Raw genomic sequence first — 20,634 nt, 5'->3', positions numbered from 1 at the left:
GTCCCCAGAGATGGAATCTGCCTCTCGGGAGGAGGGAGTTTGTCTGGGGCCGGCGCCCAGGGTGTGGCGGAGAGACGATCTGCTCAGCTGACTTTAAATAAAGGAGATTACCCTTTATAACACGTGTGGCCCTCATGTAATCAGTCAAAGGCCTTAAGAGCAAGAACAGGTTTCCAGGAGAAGAAATTCTGCCTAAAGACCACAGCATCAATCGTGTGTGAGTTTCCAGCCTGTGGGCCTGCACTACAGATTTCAGACTTGCCACCCCCTCCATCCCATGAGACAATACCTTGAAATCAAGCTCCTTATATAAATATATATACAGACAGTCCCTCCCTTCCAATGGTCTGACTTAAAATTCTTCAACCTTACTATATGTTTATCTGGATGTAATCCCATTAGAAGCTGGGGAGCATCTGTATATAAAATATTCTATTGGTTCTGTTTCTCTGGAGACCCTGATTGATACATACACAGTCAGAAAAATGTTCTATGTGTAGTTCTTACTCTAGTATCCAACCTTTTCTGATTTTATGATCTCTCAGCCCCTCCTACACATATCTCAGCTTTTAATAATTTTTTGATAGAAATTATCAAATATAATTCTTTCCAATATTTTGTTTCAATAGTTTCTACACCTCTGCTTTCCTATTTCCATCTCTCAGGCCCTTCTTGTAATAACTAGGAAAAAACGGCAACAAATGTAATTGGCATAAACTAGGATGAAAGTTTTCATAATGTACAGACATACACTTGCAGATACAGATTCCTGCATAAGGAAACTTCAGATTGCGAAAGACTGACTACAGTGTCACAGTTCACTGTTCTTTAAATATATGTTTTTAATGGCAAGGTACATTTTAAGGTGCGATTTTTGTTAACACATGGAACTCAGAATTGTTTCTATACAATTAGAACTTCAATTGGGAAATAAAACTTAGAGGGAAAGTATAATTTCATTTACAGAAGTCAAATTCTAAATCCAGTGCATGCTCATTTTGAAATCCAAACATGCTTATACATGGAAATCTTTTTCAACTGTAAAGTTGTGAAAGAACTGTCTTGTATGATATTTCAACAGCCTAAGCTTTCTAGTTACTCAGGTTCTTTAAAATTAAAACATTTCAATACTTAAACATTCAACTGGAAGCACACTGTTTAACTCATTTATAAGGCTATGTTAAACAGTATAAAGAGAAACATTTTTAATATTAAAAATAACAGTCACATCTTTACCTCCCACATCAATCTGTAATCCATATTTTCATCCAAGTCTTCAGGCATTCTCTTCTCTCCAGCAAAGGGTCCAAACTTTTCACCCTGAATAGCAATGATTACATGGAAAAAGTATTAGTAAAATAATCAAGTTGCTAAAATAAACCATTTTTTATCTTCTGGAGTTTTCTTTTCCTCCTCCAAATCTTCATGTCCAATAATTGAAACATTTAAAAATATATTAACTAATTTACCCAACAAAATATTTACATAGTATTCAAAATCCAACTTAATCTCTTAATCTGCTTTGAGCCTAAGAGCCTAACACAGAATTAACAACACAGGAGTCAACATAAAAGGATTAAAATTGCTTAACGTTCAAATTCTGGCAAGGCACTGAACATCACACTTCATATGTTTCAATCCTCTTCGTAGCCTCTGGCAAGTGGTCTTAAAATGAAAAACACTGAGTTTTGCCTGACTTGAGAGACAAGCCTACCAGGCAGAAAATTATTTTCCATAAAAATCAAAAATTCATCCATATTACCAACATGAAAGAAGTAAGCTTGCCATTGTCAAAGGAAGACCATTCATAAAGATTAAACTCGCCCGCCCATCTTTCAAATAGCCAAGTGAGCACACTCTAAACCAAATTTTCTCAAAGTGTATCCACTGAAGCTCACATGCAGCAGGGAATCACCAGTGTTGCTGGTTTCAAACACAGAATCGGGGCTTTAAGTGTGGGACGTGGGAACTGCATTTCCACAAATACCCAGGTGAGAACCACTGGTGTAGACCTTGAGTGTAAACCGAGAGTGGCTGGCCCCTGCAGGGACTTTCCGGGCCACATTCAATGGGCAAGAGACTTTTTTCTCCCTGAGGCAACCAAAGTAGGGACTGCAGGGACGGAGGGAATGGATCAAGTTTGTCCAGCCAGACATTCTGCGGAAATGTGCAGAGAGAATACAGATCCACCCTGCCTTGGTGAGCTTCTTCCAAACCTGCCTGGGCCTATTTTTCTGAGGAACCCTCCCCTTTGCGTGAAGATGGAGGAAGAAAAAACCAAAATCTGCAAGGGAACTTTCTATTGTTAGAGGAAAAAATAACCGCCAATGCAGAGTTTCAAGGAATATAAATTACTGAATGAACAACAGAAAACCCAACTCCTGGGAACAGTAAAATTTAAATGCTTAAAGTAATTACAAATAGCTAACCCAGCCCCTCATTTTACAGATGAAGAAAAGAGGTCCTGAGAAACCATAAACGGTGACAGAGCCAAGAAGGCTATTTCCTTAATGTTACTTAGGGGCAGAAAATACCCACACAGATTCCTCAAATCAAGACGGTAATTCTAAGTAACCCAATGTAGGGAAAATGAAAGATAAACGGTCAAGGTCCATGGGGGGGGCGGGGGCTCGGAATCTTGCCGAGCATTTGATGTAAATATGCACGTGTGCCCAAGGGTTCCTTGGTTATTGCCTAATGTAACTGTGCATGTGTACCCAGGTGTCTTGGGTTATGACTTAGGTATAAAAGATGAGTGGCTCTGATCCACAGTGATCACGCCCCCTGATGCCCGGGTAGGCTGCTCACCGCCACCACCCGCCTGTAAAGCTAGGGCTCACAGACCCCTGGAGCCCGTTGTACACACTGGGTCACAAGCTCTTCATATGCAGGTCTACGAGCTAGGTAATAGGAAAAAGGTCCGGGGAGCCATGAGTAAAAAATTAATAGGGGCCGGCCAGTGGTGCACTCAGGAGAGTGCGGCGCTGGGAGCACAGCGACGCTCCCAATGCAGGTTGGATCCTATATAGGACTGGCCGGTGTGCTCACTGGCTGAGCGCAGTGCGGGCGACAGACACCACGCCAAGGGTTGCGATCCCCTTACCCGTCACAAAAAGAGACAAAAAAAAATTAATAGGATTTATTTAGAGCTAGGAGCAGCCGTCCTGGTGGCTTCTCTGAGAGTTCTGAGAAGCACCAGTGGATCATAACCCAGTACACAGTACACCTGAGTGCCCATACACAATTACATTAAGTAGTAACAACGAACATCTGAGCATATTTACAGCAAATGCTCGGCAAGATTCTGAACATCTGAGGGGCCCTGACCATTTTCCTATATGTTCCCAAGACCACCACTGCCACTGAATAAGTTGAGGACTGAGCTCGTGTCATCTGCCAGTGGCTCCTGGGATCCTTCCCAATTCCTAGAGAGTGTACCTGCGTGTGAGGGGTCTGGTGACTCAGCCTGTACAGTGGGTTTGAAGGGTCTGTGAGCCCTAACCCAGCCATACAATTGGCTATGTTGGCAAGATTCCGACAATAACCCTAGCCAGACAATTAGTGTAGCTATTGCTGTAACCCTACACCCAAACACAGGCATAGGAAAGAAACAGGGAGATTGCTGACCATTTACAAAAACACTAGAGGTATTAATACAAAGTTCAGAGGGCAGCTTGAGGAGAAGCTGGAAGGCCACTGTAGGGTTACAGCAATAGTAGTGCTAAGGCTCAGGGCCCACAGACCCTTTGTACAGATTGGGTCACCAAACCCCTCACATGCCAGGCTTGGGTCATAGGCCCCTCACAGGCAGGTCCATGCTAGGTAATTGGGAAAGATCGTGGGAGCCATCGGCAGAGACACAAACTCAGTTCTCAGAAGCAGCAGTGGCGGTGGCCTCTTGGGGCGTCCCGGGGACACTGACAGCAACAGCTTCTAGCAGCAATAGCGGCCTCCCGGAGGCGGGAGGCACCATGGATCAGAGCAACTCATCCTTTATACTTAAGTCCATAACCCAGGACACATACGCAATAACATTAGTCAATAATCAAGGAACACCTGGGCGCATGTGCATATTTACATCAAATGCTCAGCAAGATTCTGAACATCTGAGTCCTGACCATTTTCCTTCACTTTCCCTATACCCACTTAGCTTCACAACCCTCTCACGCATCACCAGCCACTTCCAAGATGGGCACTCTGCAGCGAACCTCAGACACAAGGGCCTCAAAGATGCGTTCTTTAAAAAGCAATCGTTTCTCGCCTCAAGATGGGACCTAACCAGTATTTGATGGCAGGTAAGAAAAGCTGCATAAGAAATGAAAGAACAGGGGAGGGGAATAATAGGTTCTTAACTACTATGTGCCACACTCCAAAAAATCCTATGTGGGGATTTCCTCACTTAACAACTAAGAAAATAACAGACGCTCAAAGAGTTTAAATAACTTAAGGTCAGTCAGCAAGCAAAAATGGGAGACAGGGTTAAGAAGCAGTGTTATTCTGAGTGGAGAGCTCCGGCACCGTCCACCTCACGTGCCACCACTCAAAACCCTGACAAATAGCTACAAGACCACAGCAGGCTGATGCCACCCTTCTCAGCTTGCCATTGCCTACTAGCAATTACTCATGCTGTGCCTTGCTCAAAGCAGACACTCAATAAATTGACTGCTGAACTGAAGGAACTGAATGAATGGATGTTAAAGCCAATCTAGAAAACAAACCAAAAACTAAGGTGTGTTTTTTGTAATAAATTTGAGGATTTGGTATTAATTTGGTATAATGGTTCAACTTTAAGTATACTCTGACATGTGTTTATGCTTTATCAATTATTGCAGAAGGTAGTAATAATCTGAGTACATACTTTCCAGTGTAATGGATCTACTCAAGCCAGTTGGTTCCTCTTTGCAGTATAAATTTGGAGGAAAAAAAAATTGAATTTATCAATTCAGCAGTGTTCAAAGGACTGAAGAAGAAAGAATGAAAATACAAATAAATGCACTGGAATTAGGCAGGGGGGAAGCCTGCTTAGATGCAAGCCTAGTAAGATTGCTAAAGGACTTAAAGCTTTTGAAAATTTAAAATAAGAATCAGGACCCTGACTTTCAAGTCTCCCGGTTAATAGTGAACAATCACTATCATAAATTCATACTACCAAGTTATAAATAATGACTTTCAATTTTTTTCTCAACCCTTAGTAAGAAATACATTTTGCATCTCAACCGAGCATTCATATGAAATTAAATATACATTTCTCTAAATAATACTACCCTTACTCTGTACAATGTACTCCCATATTTCTACTGTTTTACTTCATTTTTTAAAAAATATGAGTTTTGCCCCAATAAATTAATTTCAGAACTCACCAATGGACTGCATTCCAGTTTGAAAAACACTGACATAAAAACACAGAGGAGTTAATTTTATAAGTATATTTAGCTCTCTGGTTTTGATGTGATTTCCTTCAAAGTATACTAGTGAGTGCATTAGAATTATTTGATCAAATAAATTTGAGTTTCTATGGCTACAAGATTACAAAAATTTAAATTAGCCAACTGTCAATTATCCATACTACTTGTGGTGAGAAACAGTGCAGATAATTAAAACAATTTGTATTTGGCTTCAGATGAAGATTTTATACTTACTAGTCCCACTCCCACTATGAAGGCTTCTCCTAAGGATTCCAATACCTGCTACCCACCCCTTCTCTAACTCTTTGTTCACTGTTGTCTCTATTATACAAACAGCACTTTCTTGTAATTATAATTTTATTTGTATTCACTAACCATTTCCTATGGAGATTCTAACTTAAGCATAAATCCCTTCTAACCGAGTAGGCTTCAAATCTACTTAAGCAGCACACCTAGGAAACAAAAATTGGGGGCAAACACCATATTTATATGTAATTCTTTCTTCTTTTAAATAAATGATGTGAAATTGCCAATATTTGACCATTTTTTACCTGTAAAATTTTTATTATGATTCATCATAAATAAATTATATACATGTGCAATAGTATATTAAACACCTAAGGGGAGGTTCATAATTAATAAAAAGAAGGAAACCCATATATTTCAAACAATCTTGAAAACTTCAGAAATTTCTGGCTGACTTCCTGTCATCATTGCTTTGACTTTTTGTAATAAAGCTGCTGAAGATGTCACACTAGCAGCAGGAAAACTGTCAGCTCTTCCACTTTCTTGTTGTTCATTTGTGCCTGCATAGATATTACCTTCAATCTGTGATTTCTTTGCAAGAACCTTCCTAGAATTCTTCAATAAAGCTGCTGAAGATGTCACACTAGCAGCAGGAAAACTGTCAGCTCTTCCACTTTCTTGCTGTTCATTTGTGCCTGCATAGATATTACCTTCAATCTGTGATTTCTTTGCAAGAACCTTCCTAGAATTCTTGGCTTCTGTCTCGAAGGTCATCATGTCAAAAGCTTACAAGTTAGGCAGAAGCAGCACACCCCACAACAAATATGTAAATGACACATGAGAGAGTGGCCAGGAGGTGTGTTGGAAAGGGCATGCCCACCTAAAAAGTTTTTCCACTCCAACTGAATGCTGCTATCTCACAATGTATGTCCAATGTTGCCAGATATTTGCAATATTTTTAGAGAAGCTTATAACTCAAAGTTGTATGTGTAATCACTGCTTTTCTACATTGACAATGAATTCCAAGTTTTCAAAATTCTGTGCAGGTCAAATAAAATGTAACTTCAAGACAAATTCAACCTGTACACACCAAATTATCTGCGTCAAACTCATTTCTCAGACTGATCCAAAGCCCAGCCTAAATGGTGCTTCTTTGTTTTTATTCAAACTGTTTCTGAACAAAGTAGATAAGTAATCCATTCAATTTGCCACCCACTGGACTAAACAGTAACTTTAATAAACTTTAATAAAAGAAATGTATGATTGCAAAAACGTGGGCCATTTTCTCCCATTTTTGCATATTATTAGTAAGAAATTGAAAGTAAGCTTTACTGCAGATATCTCTGAGAATTATGTGGAAAGGACAAGCTGAGGCTTCAAGAGACATAGGTCCTAATCTACTGTTAATTAGCTGTAACACATTATGATTTCACAAACTTTATGAGCCTCAGTTTCCTCATCTGTAAAACTTAGGGATTTGGAATAGTTGATTCTAAGATTCCTTCCAGCTCTTAAATTCCGTTAGAAATAGCTTCCACAGGCCAAATTTAGAACAATTTGAGAATTAAAGAGTGTAATTTATTGAAACACATAAACAAATTCATAAGTCCATAATGATTGTCAGAGAAAGAAAAATAAAAATACCTCATTTGCCACCGCTAGAGGATAATACCATTATTAAAATTAATAAAGGGAAAGAATTAAGCATTTTCTCCTGAATTTTCAATAGTAACTGTAGTTCAATAACCAGATAGCAGCAATTGGTGACGGAAAGCTCTTCTTTACAGGGGAATGCCAACTTATAAATAAAGAAGAAATATTTGAATTAGCAAATCACCATTTTGATATCCCTAATAATATAACTCATTCAAGCAAGAATTATCAATGGATGCTAAAACCATTAGGTAAAAAGGTTGATGGTGAAAAAAATATCCATACAGTATCAGCTCACAGAATACTTGCTAAGCACATAGGGAAAACAGTATCTTTACAGTGAAAAAATTACCTTACCCCAGTGTTGGCATCACTAACAATGGGGAAATCAGACATCATGTGCCTTCTGCTATAATGCAGTTCAAAGTAAACCAGCATTGTCCCATGATGTATCCTTGCCAAAAATATTTATATCTAACTTCCAGATTACAGGAAATATAGAACATAAAGAAACAAGTTAAATAAAGCCCTGGGAAAACAATCAGATAAATCCAGATATGAGATGCTCTTCAAACAACTGTCCTGATCTCTTCAGAAAGTCACTATTATTAAAAAGGTGGAAGAGAATAGAGGGAGACTGTTAAGAGATTTAAAAGACATAACCAAATATAATATGTTGCCCTTGACTGGATCATGATTCAGAAATAAACAGCCATAAAAACATTTTTGAAGCAACTGGAATAATTTGATATGGACTGATATTAGAAGACATTAGGAAATTACTGGTATTTTTGTTGGATATTAAAATGATATGCTATTTTGGAGAATGTTGTTATGCTAAAGTATGGAGGGGTGAATTGTCATAATGTCTAATTTAGTTTGAAATGATTCGGCACATGAAAAATACACAGATTAAGTAAATTATATTAAAGTGAATCAATCTGCAACTGAATCGTTTATATTTGAAATAATGATTTTTCACAGGAGTCTAGAGTTCCCACTTAGAACATAATTATGTCTCAGTGTTAAACTACTGTGCATGTGTGTGTTCTTGTAATACAATTAGGCCTTCAACAATCTATTAAATATGTTTTTAAAAGTTCAATATGAAAAATATCCAATCTTCTTTCCCTACTGTGAATGCTGGGGCAGAGACTAGTTGCCTCCCTATATCCATTCTACTTAGTACTAGAACACTGACCTTGTTAAGGGTACTAATATGTCCAGGTAAAAAACTACGTTTACCTAGAGGAGAGGGGAACTAAACACCTGCAAACAAAAATGATTGTATGGAACTACCACAAAAGTTGTTAGATGAAGCTGAGTTAAGTGAAGCTGAAAAGTATATCCAGTGCCTTGGTTACTTCCTCTTTCTCCCCACCCGGAATATGAGCATGATAGCGAGTGCTGAAGTAGCTATCCTGGGGCCAAGAAAATTGCAAAGACTTCCACGCTGGCATTTTGAGGCACTGAACATTTTGAGCCACTGATGGCAGCAAGTGTTCACCTGCCAACTTCTTCTTGTAGGGAGAACATAAACTCCAAAGTTTAGATTACTACAGTTGTCTCTATTACCCTCAGCTGATATAAAACGGGTCAGGTAAAAGCAATGCAGTGGTGCCCGAGATATAACAGAAGTTTTCTTACAAAATGCATCACTTATAAAATAAATACAAAATGAGAAATGCAGGAGAGTTGTGAGGAAGAAGGGACTGTGGGTATATGGTGACCTGAATGAAGCACCTTCCCCCTTAACCCCCAAACCTAAGCTACTTGCTTCTCTTAAGCAAAATAACTGCTACTAGCATTTGTGGGCAACTGGGTGTAAGTGAGGCCTTAGAATCTGGCAGAGAACTGGTGTGAAGTGTTCTCTACTTTGGGCTGAGAAACTGGATGATAGCACAGGAGCCAGGGCTGAGGACTACAAACTAGGGAATCCCAAAAAGAACTTGAAAGTCAGAGATGAGGGGGCCACAGCCACAATCTTTCCTGCCCTTGATACCCAGGAAAGTACAAGATCAGAGAGCTAACTGACAGAGAATGGACAGTCTATCTGCCAGAGCAGGGGTATAGAGACCCTTTTGCCTTCTACCACCTGCAAGACTGACACTACAAAGGAGTCTCCAATAATCAGTCTTAAGCTTCAATGATCCACCTAAGGGAAATAGCCTATGTGAAGGGGCCCAGCTGCTGAGAGAGGGAGATGAGGCAGAAAAATGAGACCCACACTCAGTAATACTAATAGAACTTCTGTGGCAGACAGAATACCTCAACAAAGGGAATACCTGAATTACCTAACAGAATAAGGGAATTAATTAAGGAGAATCAAATACAGCACACCAAAAAAAAAAAAAAAGAAAGAAAGAAAAGAAAACTTTTAAGTTAAAAACCATAACTTCAGAATTAAATATTTTTAGAAAATGAATTAAAAGAGAGAAAGAAATGAGAATCAAATTCAAGAAATATCTCAAAGGAAAAATATGGAAAGATAAAAATAAGATATTTGGAGAATAGATCCAGGACATCTTACATACAAAAATATATTTCCAGAGGATTAAAAGAATAGGTTGAGAGACAACAATTAAGGACATTTTCCTAAGCTGAAGATAAAACTGCTTCTGTATATTAAACAGCCTTGCTCATTCCCAAAGCTAGATGACAAAGAAGTCAAGGCATATTCTAGTAAAATTCCTGAACTCTAAAAATAAAGACAGAGATCTTACAAACTTCCAAGCAGAAACAAGAGGTTACCTGTAAAGTATAAAGAATCAGACTGGTGTCAAACTTCACACCTCCAACTGCAACCTACAAAATTGTGGGAAAACATCTGCTGACTACAAACAAAAAATACAACTTGAGAATCATTTACTCAGTCAAGAAACCCCTTCCGGTCAGGGGGAAGGAGGGCTACAGGATGATATACAGAGATTCCGAGAGAGCATTACTCACATAATTTAATAAGAAAAGGAACTGCAAAAGTTTCTAACTAAAGAAATGAACCAGAAGAAAGGACAGAAATGAAAGAAGATGCAAAACTGGTATACATACATATGCAATTAACATGTAACAATAAACGGGCATGTGGAATATACAAGCTAAATAACACCTCTTGAAACAATAAGGATAAACTTTTAAAAGAAATTCTTTTAAATAACACACCACTCATCAAAACTTAGGAGTTGTTGGGGAAGGAAGGCAGGAAGGTAAAAGTATTCTAAAATTTGCATGAGGGACTGGGACAGGAAGAAAGGAGGATAAGAGGGAAGTGATAGAAAATGAACACCTGTGGGAAAAAAAACTTTTGTGGGAGAAATAATAAAAGCATGTGCATCTCATTGTAAAAGATGGGAGGAATAAGTAAATGACTAAAGAAAAAAGAAGAGTAGAACTAACAAGAGAGCAGAAAAGAATGAACAGTGACTCAAACAAACAAAATAAAAAATAAGTTACACAATATAAAATAAGTAATGAGTGTAAAGAAAGATGACAATTATAGTAGTCATTACACTAAATATGAAGGAGTAAAATTAATTCTCCCAGGGCCGGCCCGGTGGCGCACTGAATAGTGCGCCGCTTGGGAAGCGCGGCAGCGCTCCCGCCCGAGGGTTCGGATCCCACATACAGACCAGTTCCCGCTCACTGGCTGAGCGAGGCGCGGGAGCGACGCCGAGGGTTGCAATCCCGTTGCCGGTCCCCGGTCCGGTACGGGGGCAACACTGAGGGTTGCGATCCATTGCCGGACACGGAAAAAGACAAAAAAAAAAAAAAATTAATTCTCCCATTAAATGAGAGATTGTAATAACTCATTATAAAATATAATCTAGCTACATGATTAAAAAATAAAACAATATGATAAAAAATGAACTAAAAATGGGTGGACAAAGAGATACAGATAAAAGCAAAGAAAAGAAAGGCAATAGTGTCAATATCAGATAAGCTTAAATTAATGGCTGAATGCACTAAAGAGGTTAAAAAACATTATGTAATGATAAAAACTATATGAAGAACACATAGCAGTGGAAAACCAGCAGCACAACCATATTAGAAATGGAAGAAGAACTAGAGTGGGATATTTTAAAACATCTCTTTCAAAACTGGGCAGATTTGCTAAATAATAAAAAAAAAAAACATAAGGATATAAAGAAAATATCATTTCATTTCAAAACTTCATCTAAAAGTTCATTTTCCACCAAGGAGTTAGAGTATCAGTTCTATCAGTTCTAGTTTAACAATGAGAAAGGCCAGATAAATTACAAAATCATAACTTTTCTTGAGGACAGCACTGGCTTGCCTGTGGCAGGTCACAGAAGAAAGAGCTGCCAGCCACCTGGCAAACAGGTAAGAAATCAGCAACCATTTAAACAACTTGCTAATGGCAGAATGTGAGACAACATGAAGGTATAGAACCACTGCAAGCCCCAGACCCAAGGGAAGTTCACAGGCACTCACAGACTCTTTTCCAAAGATCTCCCTAAATGAGCAGACAGGAGGAGAGAGTATGTCCATGGTGCAGGCATGCAGGAGGGGAACAGTAGCTACTTCAAGAATGGCATGATAACCCATACCTCCTGCCCTGATCTTTCTTTCATATAAGGAGAAAGCCTTTAGCCACTGCAAGAACAGCAACAAACCATGTCACTTCCAGGACACAGGTAAAGACCTACTGCTGCTGGGAGAAGGGTGGGAAACAGTACAGGCCCAGCAACTTAGATGATGACTATCAAAGGATTCCTTCCACTGGGGAAGGGACAGAAAATGCTCTCCCACAAAAGACCAACCACTGATACAAGGCAAAAGTTTGGCTCCCATGGGGAAGAAAGACAGGAATGCTGAGAAAGCCCAAATGCCAGGGCCCAGGCAGATAGAGCCAGATAGAGCCAGGAAGATGGAGTGAGGCTGGAACAAGACAACAGACAACCCTCTCCCTATGTCCCCCTCCACAAGCCTATCAAGCACCAAATAACAACATGAAGTCAACTGCTGAAGAAAAGACTAGAGCATGATGGGAGGACAAACAAAAGCTGGGAAAATTCGTTGCCAGCTGACCTGTGATCACTCCATTTTAGCAACACCGGCCTCCTCTTCTGGGAACAACAGGCAAATTCCCAACCTTCGATGTTTGCTCCAGTTTCTTTCTCTGCCCAGAATGCTCATCCCGTAGAAATATGTCTGGCTAATTTCCTACCATCCTTCAAATCATTGCCCAAACCTCACCTGCTAAACGAAGTTGAACTGGGCTGACTAATTTATAACATTCCCCCACACATACCCACACACCTACTCTGCCAAGTCAACCATACCCAGCTCTACTTTTTCTTTATTTCTAGAGCATTCATCACATTTTAACATAGTATAAAATTTATTGTTTATTTTCTGTCTCTCCTTACTGAATGCAAGCTCCACAAGAGCCAGAATATCTATTTTCTTAACTACTGTTCCCAAAAGTGGCTGCTACAGGTCTTGGCATATAGTGTAACAAAGATTTGTCAAATGATTGTGTGAAACAAGGCCTGAATCGTGGAACATCCACAGCACAGAATGTATTCAGTCATTAAAAATAACAGAGCCAAAGTAAATGACTTGCAGGGATGACTTCCACAAGATATTCTTGAATGAGAAATGCTAGATGATGAAGTAAGTTTGCCCTCTTCTTATTTCTGCAAAATAATTGTTTAAGTGTATGAATGTGTTTGTGTCTATACTTGTGGATACAGCATTTTATGAGTGTAGAAAAAACCTTTTTTTTATTTAGTGAAAAGGGCATATGGAATGACCTGACTTCAAATTCTGATTAATCCACTCATTATTAATATAACCTTCCTCAACATCAGTTCGCACATCTATAAAACAAGTGTACTAATAACCAGCTTGCAGGCTTACTGCAGGGCTTAAATATGAATTGTGTAAAGCATCCAGTGACTGTTGTCTCTGCCACTCACCCTTCTGCCACTAGCTACTAGCAGTTGCCCAATAAATATTTGTTGAATTAATTATAGCTGTCATCATCACAAAACACAAAATATAAAGTTTCAGAGAAAACATCAGTTTAAGTACATTAGATATATATTTTTAAAAATATGTAATAACACCAGGAAATACAAAGCTGCACCGAGTCACCATCATGAAGTGTGAATGTGTGAACACAGAGAAGAGATAACATATACAGCAGGCAGTGTGGTGATTATTTTTTCCCTGATTATGGTACCAGATTAGTTATCATCAGCAACCAGGAAATGTAAGCAAACATGGACTAGCAGAATTTTAGCCCTGGATAAAAATCCATTGTTTCTTCAGGAGAGTCACCTTCTAAACTGATCAACAAAACACCTTTTCCACAAAATCTAGTCTTATATTAAAATTTATGCACGGTGATTTTTCCTCTGCATGCTTTTACTTGTCTTTTTAGGTTTTTTCTTTCTCATGTGTTCCTTCTAACCTTGTACAACTTGCCATTCTTTTTTATTTTATTGTATTTTTATAAATTCAACTTTAAACCTTTATTCCAGTTATTTTTTACATGGAATTTTCCCTCACCAAATGTCTTTAGGAGAAATCCCTCATTAAGAATTAAGGTGTCCGCCTTGGTTTGAAAGAGAGCGGGTTGGTATTGAGGAAGGCATAAGAGCGAGCCCAACAGGCAGCCGTGAACTGCAAGACTTTGCAAATCTCTGGGCATCAGTGTCCTCAACCAGTACAGTGATGTGCCGGTTAGATTACACTGAAAGTTCTCTTCAACAGTATCATTTAGGACACTACCAGAACATATTCTTTACAACTCTACTGCTCATGTACACACTCTCTTTTCCTGTGTCTAAAGAACCACTCATCCAGGTTTTACTGCAGGAATGTTCTTTACAGACGTTTGCCAGAATCAATACTGCAAACATGGCAGGGTACTAATCAATATAGTATAATGGTAATGGGTAGACTTTATCTAGACCAGTATGTGACTAACTGGACTCACACCAGTCAGTCATTGTAAAATGCTCTAGATAATCTGAACAAAGAAGAGTTACACTTGGGAGCCATGGTAGGATGAATAATCGCCCACCAAAGATGTCCACACATCCTAATCCCTAGAATCTGTGAGTTTGGTACCTTACATTGTAAAAGGCACTTTGCAGATGTGATTACATTAATGATCTTGAGATAGGTAGATTATACTGGATGGTCTGGGTGGGCCCAATCACAAGGGTCCTTGTAAGAGCAAGGCAGGAGGGTCAGAGTCAGAAAAGAAAATGTGACCACAGAAGCAGAGGATGGGATGATGCAGGGTCATGAACCAAGGAATGCAGACAGCCTCTAGAAAACTGCAAGAGGCAAGAAAATGGATTATCCCTTACACCCTCTGAAAGGAACCAGCCATGCCTCCCCATGTTAGACTTCTGACATCCAGAACCATAAGATAATAAATTTGTGTAGTTTTAAGTCACTAAGTTTGAGATAATTTGTTACAGCAGTAACGGGAAACGAATACCCAGTGCTGTCAATATCTTTTGCCCTGAAAAGCAGCTGTGGACAAGATCCCAGGGTATCTGGAAAGTTTGAACTAGGAACTTGCATTTGTTCATGAAAAGGACAAAGCCTAAAGGGAGACTGCCCTAGAGTTCATGGACACAGCATGGTATCAGGAGCTCCTTAGGCAAAAAAGCAGAGTTGGAAGGAAAGACAGCCAGGAATAGAGCTTCCCCAGGGGGTCAATTCACTAATGCTGGTGTGTATTAAGTTAAGGAGATCTGGGCATCAGCAATACTCTTTAGTGCTTTTACTGGAATTAGGGGACCAGAAATCTGGTAGAGACATATATTTTCTTTCATTTATAAGTTATTTCCTTTTTGCTTTCCTTTTAGTCTTTAATTATTTTTCAAAATCCCAACTCAGCTACCAAATAGCTCCTATATACTAAGGGTACACAAATTAAAGTATGTCTAGTATAGATATAAAGGAAAACATACATCTGAAACACATAAATGAAGAACGGATTGGAAAAGAGATAAAAATTTTTAAAGGTCAACATAAAAAAAACTGCTAAAATTCTGGCAAGAAGTAATAATTGAGCAAAGTTGTTACCTGTAAATTGGGGATAATAATTAGCCCCTTAAGATCATGGTACAGTAAAATGACACAACATGAGCAAGTGCATAGTAAAAAGAAAACCCAGACTTCAAAAGTGTGTGGCTGTTATGTAACGGTTCCAGGCTGCCAGGATCCTCTGTACAGGGTGCTTGAGTGGAAATGTTTAAACAACTTCCTTGGTCTGTCACAAAGTCTAGCCCTTCAAGGACTGCTTCAATTTTATTTCCAACAATTTTACCTACCAACCATTCAACTGCATCCAAACTGATTAAGAGCACAAGATCTGGTCATACTCATCGAAATCAACATCACAAGTCCACCATTTAGTCTGTGTCACACTGGCCAAACTCTCTTCGCCTCAATTGCCTCATCTGAAAATGGGTATAATAACAGTGCCTACTTCATAAGGTTAATGGAAGAAAAAAATGAAACAATACATGTGAAACAAGTGCCCATTAATCGAAACAATTATTAATAACCCCCATGAAATTTGCCACTTCCATAAAGGCTTCTTTGATTCCCCCAGCATTTTCTGATGACTTACTGTGAAGACAAGTAAGAGTTCTCCCCTCTCTGGACTCCTGTAATACTTAGCTCACACAACCTCACGTTTTCTATCACAACACTAATCAGACTGTATGGAAATCGTTTACTTCTCTGTCTCTCTGCCCACAGTAAAAATTACTAATTCTGTAATTGTACTATCTAATATAGTGCCTGGCAAAAATCCATATATATGATGTAAGTTTGGGCATTTAATACATAAAAAAGAATTTTCTTTAATCTTTGTTGTGTACCATATTTCCATTTTCCCAACAGAGTTGTAAGTCCCACAGTACAGAAAAAGTAACTCCTTATTTCAATATTGTTTTCTATCAGATCCTTAGTAAATGTTGGCTGCTTTTGATTTTCTTTCACCAACATAACCTACATTTAAACATACTGGTTTCTAATATGGTATAGTTTACATGTAAGCAAATGACACCACGATCCACCCAGTTGGTCAAGCCAAAGACCAAACCATCCTAGATACTTCTCTTTCAGTGATCTGCCTCATTCCATCCATTGGAAGGTCCTGTTGTTTCACAATGTAAACTATCCCTTGAATCCATACAATTTCCTCTGTCCTCAATACTGTCACCTTAGTCCAAGCTCTCTGAACATCTCTTCCTCAGCTATTCTCCTGCCCGGCTCAGGTCCTTTGGGTCTGGGCTCAGAAGTCATCTCCTCTGAGAGTTCTTCCCTGTAGGCCTATTTACTCGCTAATCCCTTATCCTGTTTATTTCCTTCATTTAATTTAACACATGCTTAATTATCTTGGTTCTATTCCTTTTTTCACTTCTTTACTGCCTATTTCCCCACACAGGACAACAAGCTCCTTGCAAACAAAAACCTTGTCTGCCTGGCTCAACTGCCTAACACAGTGCCTGCCACATATGAATGAATAAATATCTGAAAGAGAAGAAAAACTTACATCCTAAAATAAATCTAAACGGAAGGCTGGAAGTAGTATATTTCCCACCTTAACCTTTTTTGTAAAAAAATCACAGAATCTGAGAGCCTGAAGGAACCTTATGCTTTACCTTTCCACTTTTCAGGTTCAAGCATAATGTCAAATACCACCATCCACTGGAAAAAATGGTCATGATTTAAAAAACATAATGTAGTGAGGTGTTTGCTTAACTTTTTATTGTAGGTATCTTAATGTATTAGCTTTGAGTAACTAGTATTAATTTTTATCTGCATAATACTTTACAACCTAGAACTCCACATCTTTATTGAAGCATTAAACTGTGCTCATGAGATAACACATAGCAAGCACTTAGAACACGGTCTGGCACATGGCATGCAAAAAGTATCACTTTTACTTTTATTATTCTTATCATTAGCAAATTGCAATATGTGTAAGTGTGAATAACTCATTTCTTGTTTTTCTCAAGGGCTTTCCAGCTGATGCTCCTTTACTTGTTGTCAATATTAGATTTTATACTCAAAAAAAAAAAAGAAAAGAAAGAAATTTAGAGCAACAGGTCTGCAAAAAAGGATAACTACAAAGAAAAAAATCTCATAGAACTAAGGTAGAGCCAGGGAATTAGGTGATTCTACTGCAGGGACCTCACTAGGAAACACTGCACAAAAAGGGGTGGGTCTAGAGCAGGATTGGGGGACTCATTGGTAAGGGAATCCCAAATCAACCTTGAGAATGTAATGGGGGTAGAGTTTCCAGCAAAACTTCCCAACCTGGATTAGGGGAATCAACAGATGAATTTGAAATCAACAGATGGCTTGAATTGTAGTTGTTTTCAAAACAAGAGCATTACACATGAATGCATGTCATAAAAGTGTGATAAGATATCTGTAAACTCCAACACATATCTAAAATAGTATATTCCAAAATTTGTTTAAAATAGCATGAAAACTTTTAAGTAAAGTCCTTAATACAGCTGTTGATATAACTCACTCTTCTCGGACTCCTTGATTTATGGCCAGAGTTAGGCCAAGTTCAAGGTAATTCAGAAAATATTTAAGAATTGAGAGACTGAGTGAGTATACAAACAGGTAAGGGATGCACTGATATTCAGCTTCAGCCTACAGTTCTGCTGAAATCTGCTGTTTAGCTTCATCTTTGTCCTCTGTCTTTGGAAGGCAAAGGAGCTGACGCCTATTTTAAGGTCTTTTCTGGAATTGATGAACTTGTCCATAATCTTGTGGTTGAATATCTTGGGATTATAACTAAACTATGTCAACAACAGTTTGGATTTATTGCAAACATGTGCGTATTCACTTTGAAATATAAGTAAGTACTCTAAATGTTATCTGAATAAAAAATTCTATGAGTTTTATACCAGTATATTAAAGTTGCACTAGCCAGGAAAAGATAAGTGTCCACTTATCGATGTAATAGCAAAATGTTGCAGTAATGTATGATGATTTTGGAAGCTATTTATTCTATGCCCCAAAACAATTAAGTACTTCCAAATAATCAAATATATTAAAAAATGAGTTGAAACGAATAAAAAAAATCAAAAGAAAATACATTGGCAGCTGCTTCTAAAAACCTAATAGCAATGAGGCAAATAAAAGGGATTATGTGATAATTTTAATCTTTGTAAAGTTTTTTCATGTAATATTATTCATAACAATAAACAAAATAATTTGTAAGAACTGTGTTCTTAATTTTTAAAGTAATTACATTTAGGCCAAAGACCTTCAAGAAAAGTCCATCTGGGAATTTTTCACACTTTGTGAGAATGAATTAAAAGCAGAATTTCGACTCTGTACAGAAGTTATTTGATGGCTTTGGAAGAATGTTTATTTTAACATTTGGCCATTTGGCAACATCAATTCAATACACTTCTAATTCAGATAAAGTATTAACTCCTGTTTTTCACATTTCAGCATTCTACCAAACTCGAGTTTGAAAAACTAAATATGTGGTTTATTTTTTCCAGTTTTGCCCCGGAGGATGCTTGTAGGTCATGTTGTCAATTGAGCCCTATCTGGATATTTGGGAGCACTATCCACTTCTCTTCACCTGCTCTTTTGGCCAGAGGATGGGGTTAGGGGTTAAATTGATGAAAGGTACCCTGTGGTCTCTGGGTGCATCCTCTGAACCTTTGGTTAGCATATCTTACCTGAACAAGCCAGCTCTTGCCCAAACCTCCATTTTTCAAAATATCTGCTAACAAAGGGGGATGGGGGAGGTGGGGAAGGGGGCAGTAATAAGGGTTTATAATATCATAATAAATGTTCTGGAAAGAACATGAGTTTTAGACTCAAAAGCCATGGGTTTGAAGCCTCACTAACTCAGCAGGAAATGTAACTGCAAAATTTCTGTATTCTCTTCTCTTAAATGAGGATTAAAAGTGATCTCACGGGAGTTGTGCTGGTGAAGTTAACGTAGGTTAACCACCAAGTTTGGCCCTGGCACAAAGTATGTGCTCAGTAAACGGTGGCTCTCATTACTCTGGGAGCTTCACCACGGCCTTCATGGTTCCAGATTTCACAAATCCTGCGGAACGACTATGGTGTTGTAACTTCAAATCCAAAGGTTTGGAGCGTTCCAGTAACCTCTCTTCCTAGGCCTTTGCCTTCAACATCCAACATTTCCAGGCCATTTCAGCATTCACAGTGCAATGTGCTTGCCTTGATCACAAGCCTCTAACTTTCTAGAAGTGATCCTACGTCAGAGAAAATCCAAAAAAGCAGAGAAAAAAGATCAGAGATTCAAAGATTATCTAGCTCGCACATCCCAGAAGCCACAGAACACATTCTGAAAGGAGGGAAGGAACTCCTGGGCGTCTTTATGAGATTCTAAGGTCTGTGTTGTGTTGTAATCAAGGATGGTGCCTCCCCTCCCCCATCCTCACGTGGACTGTGAGGAGTTTCTGGCCACATTAATTCATCCCAAAGGAAGAAAGGCGGCGGCGGCTGCAGGGGAGCTGCGTGCGTGCGAGTGAAGACGCCTTCACCAACGCAAGGACGCAGCCCACACCCGTAACCGAGGAAGAGGGAGGCTCCAGCCGGACTCACTTCCTGCAGGGAAGAGGAAAGACATCTTGCCTCAAGGAGGCCGCCGGCAGTTCCGCCCCTGGACCGGCGGCAGCGGAGCGCGCCCCTGCCGACACCTACGTGGCGCTCCCTGCTCGGGAGGCGCGGCGAGCAGAGGCCGCCCCCGCCGCGCCCCGCGGTCCCCGGCCTTCCCTCCGGACGCCTGGCCCGGGCGAGGGGCGACCGGAGTGAAGCCCGCGGCGACCCCGGCTCTACGGCGGAGCGACTCCCGGAGGCGCAGGGGCGCGCAGGCCGCCGCGGGTCACCCACCTTTCTCACTCTGCGGGCCGTGTAGAGCCCCATCCCGTCCTGAACCCGGGAGGACTTCAGGGAGAACCTGTCCGGCACGTACATGCCCAGCATTTTCCCGGCCGCGGCGACCCCCGCCTCGCTCAGCACCGGCGCTCTGCGCCCGGGAGGCGACACATCGAATTTGGGGTGCCGTGGTGCAGGGGAGAGGCCGGCGGGGAAGGAGGAAATGGAGTTTTCCTCCCAGAATCCCCACCTCCCCGCTGACTCCAGGATCCCCCGCGGCTCAGCCCCTCCTCGTCCCGGCTCGGGCTCGGCCCGGAGCCGCCGCAGCCATTGCTGCCGCGGGGCCGCGGGGGGCGCGGGCTGGGGCGATGCGGACGCCCGGACGCCGCGCTCTGATTGGTCCGAAGTTGGCGGCTCGGACCCGCGCCCGGGCGCGGATTCCGGAGCC

The 20,634-nt window shown here is 40.0% G+C and overlaps 1 protein-coding gene across 2 annotated transcripts in view; it reads right to left on the bottom strand.

The window, feature by feature from the left end:
* The window catches only part of PRDM5 (PR domain containing 5), a 227,010-nt gene extending 206,627 nt beyond the window's left edge, over positions 1-20,383 (bottom strand). The window contains exons 1-2 of one of the 2 annotated variants that reach the window (XM_008579302.1): positions 20,202-20,383; positions 1,237-1,320 (exon numbers count right to left, since the gene is read on the bottom strand). In XM_008579302.1, coding sequence (XP_008577524.1) covers positions 1,237-1,320; positions 20,202-20,294 — 177 coding nt within the window. In that variant the 5' untranslated portion in view covers positions 20,295-20,383. The remainder of the gene's footprint in view (positions 1-1,236; positions 1,321-20,201) is intronic. The other variant, XM_008579303.1, reaches the window with a different exon arrangement.
* Between the last annotated feature and the right edge of the window lie 251 nt (positions 20,384-20,634).

The sequence above is a fragment of the Galeopterus variegatus genome, unplaced genomic scaffold (genome assembly GCF_000696425.1).
Source record: "Galeopterus variegatus unplaced genomic scaffold, G_variegatus-3.0.2 Scaffold1852, whole genome shotgun sequence".
Taxonomy (NCBI): Eukaryota; Metazoa; Chordata; class Mammalia; order Dermoptera; family Cynocephalidae; genus Galeopterus; species Galeopterus variegatus.
The sequence above is the reverse complement of the archived record's forward strand: the minus strand, read 5'-3'. Positions and strand labels throughout refer to the sequence as shown.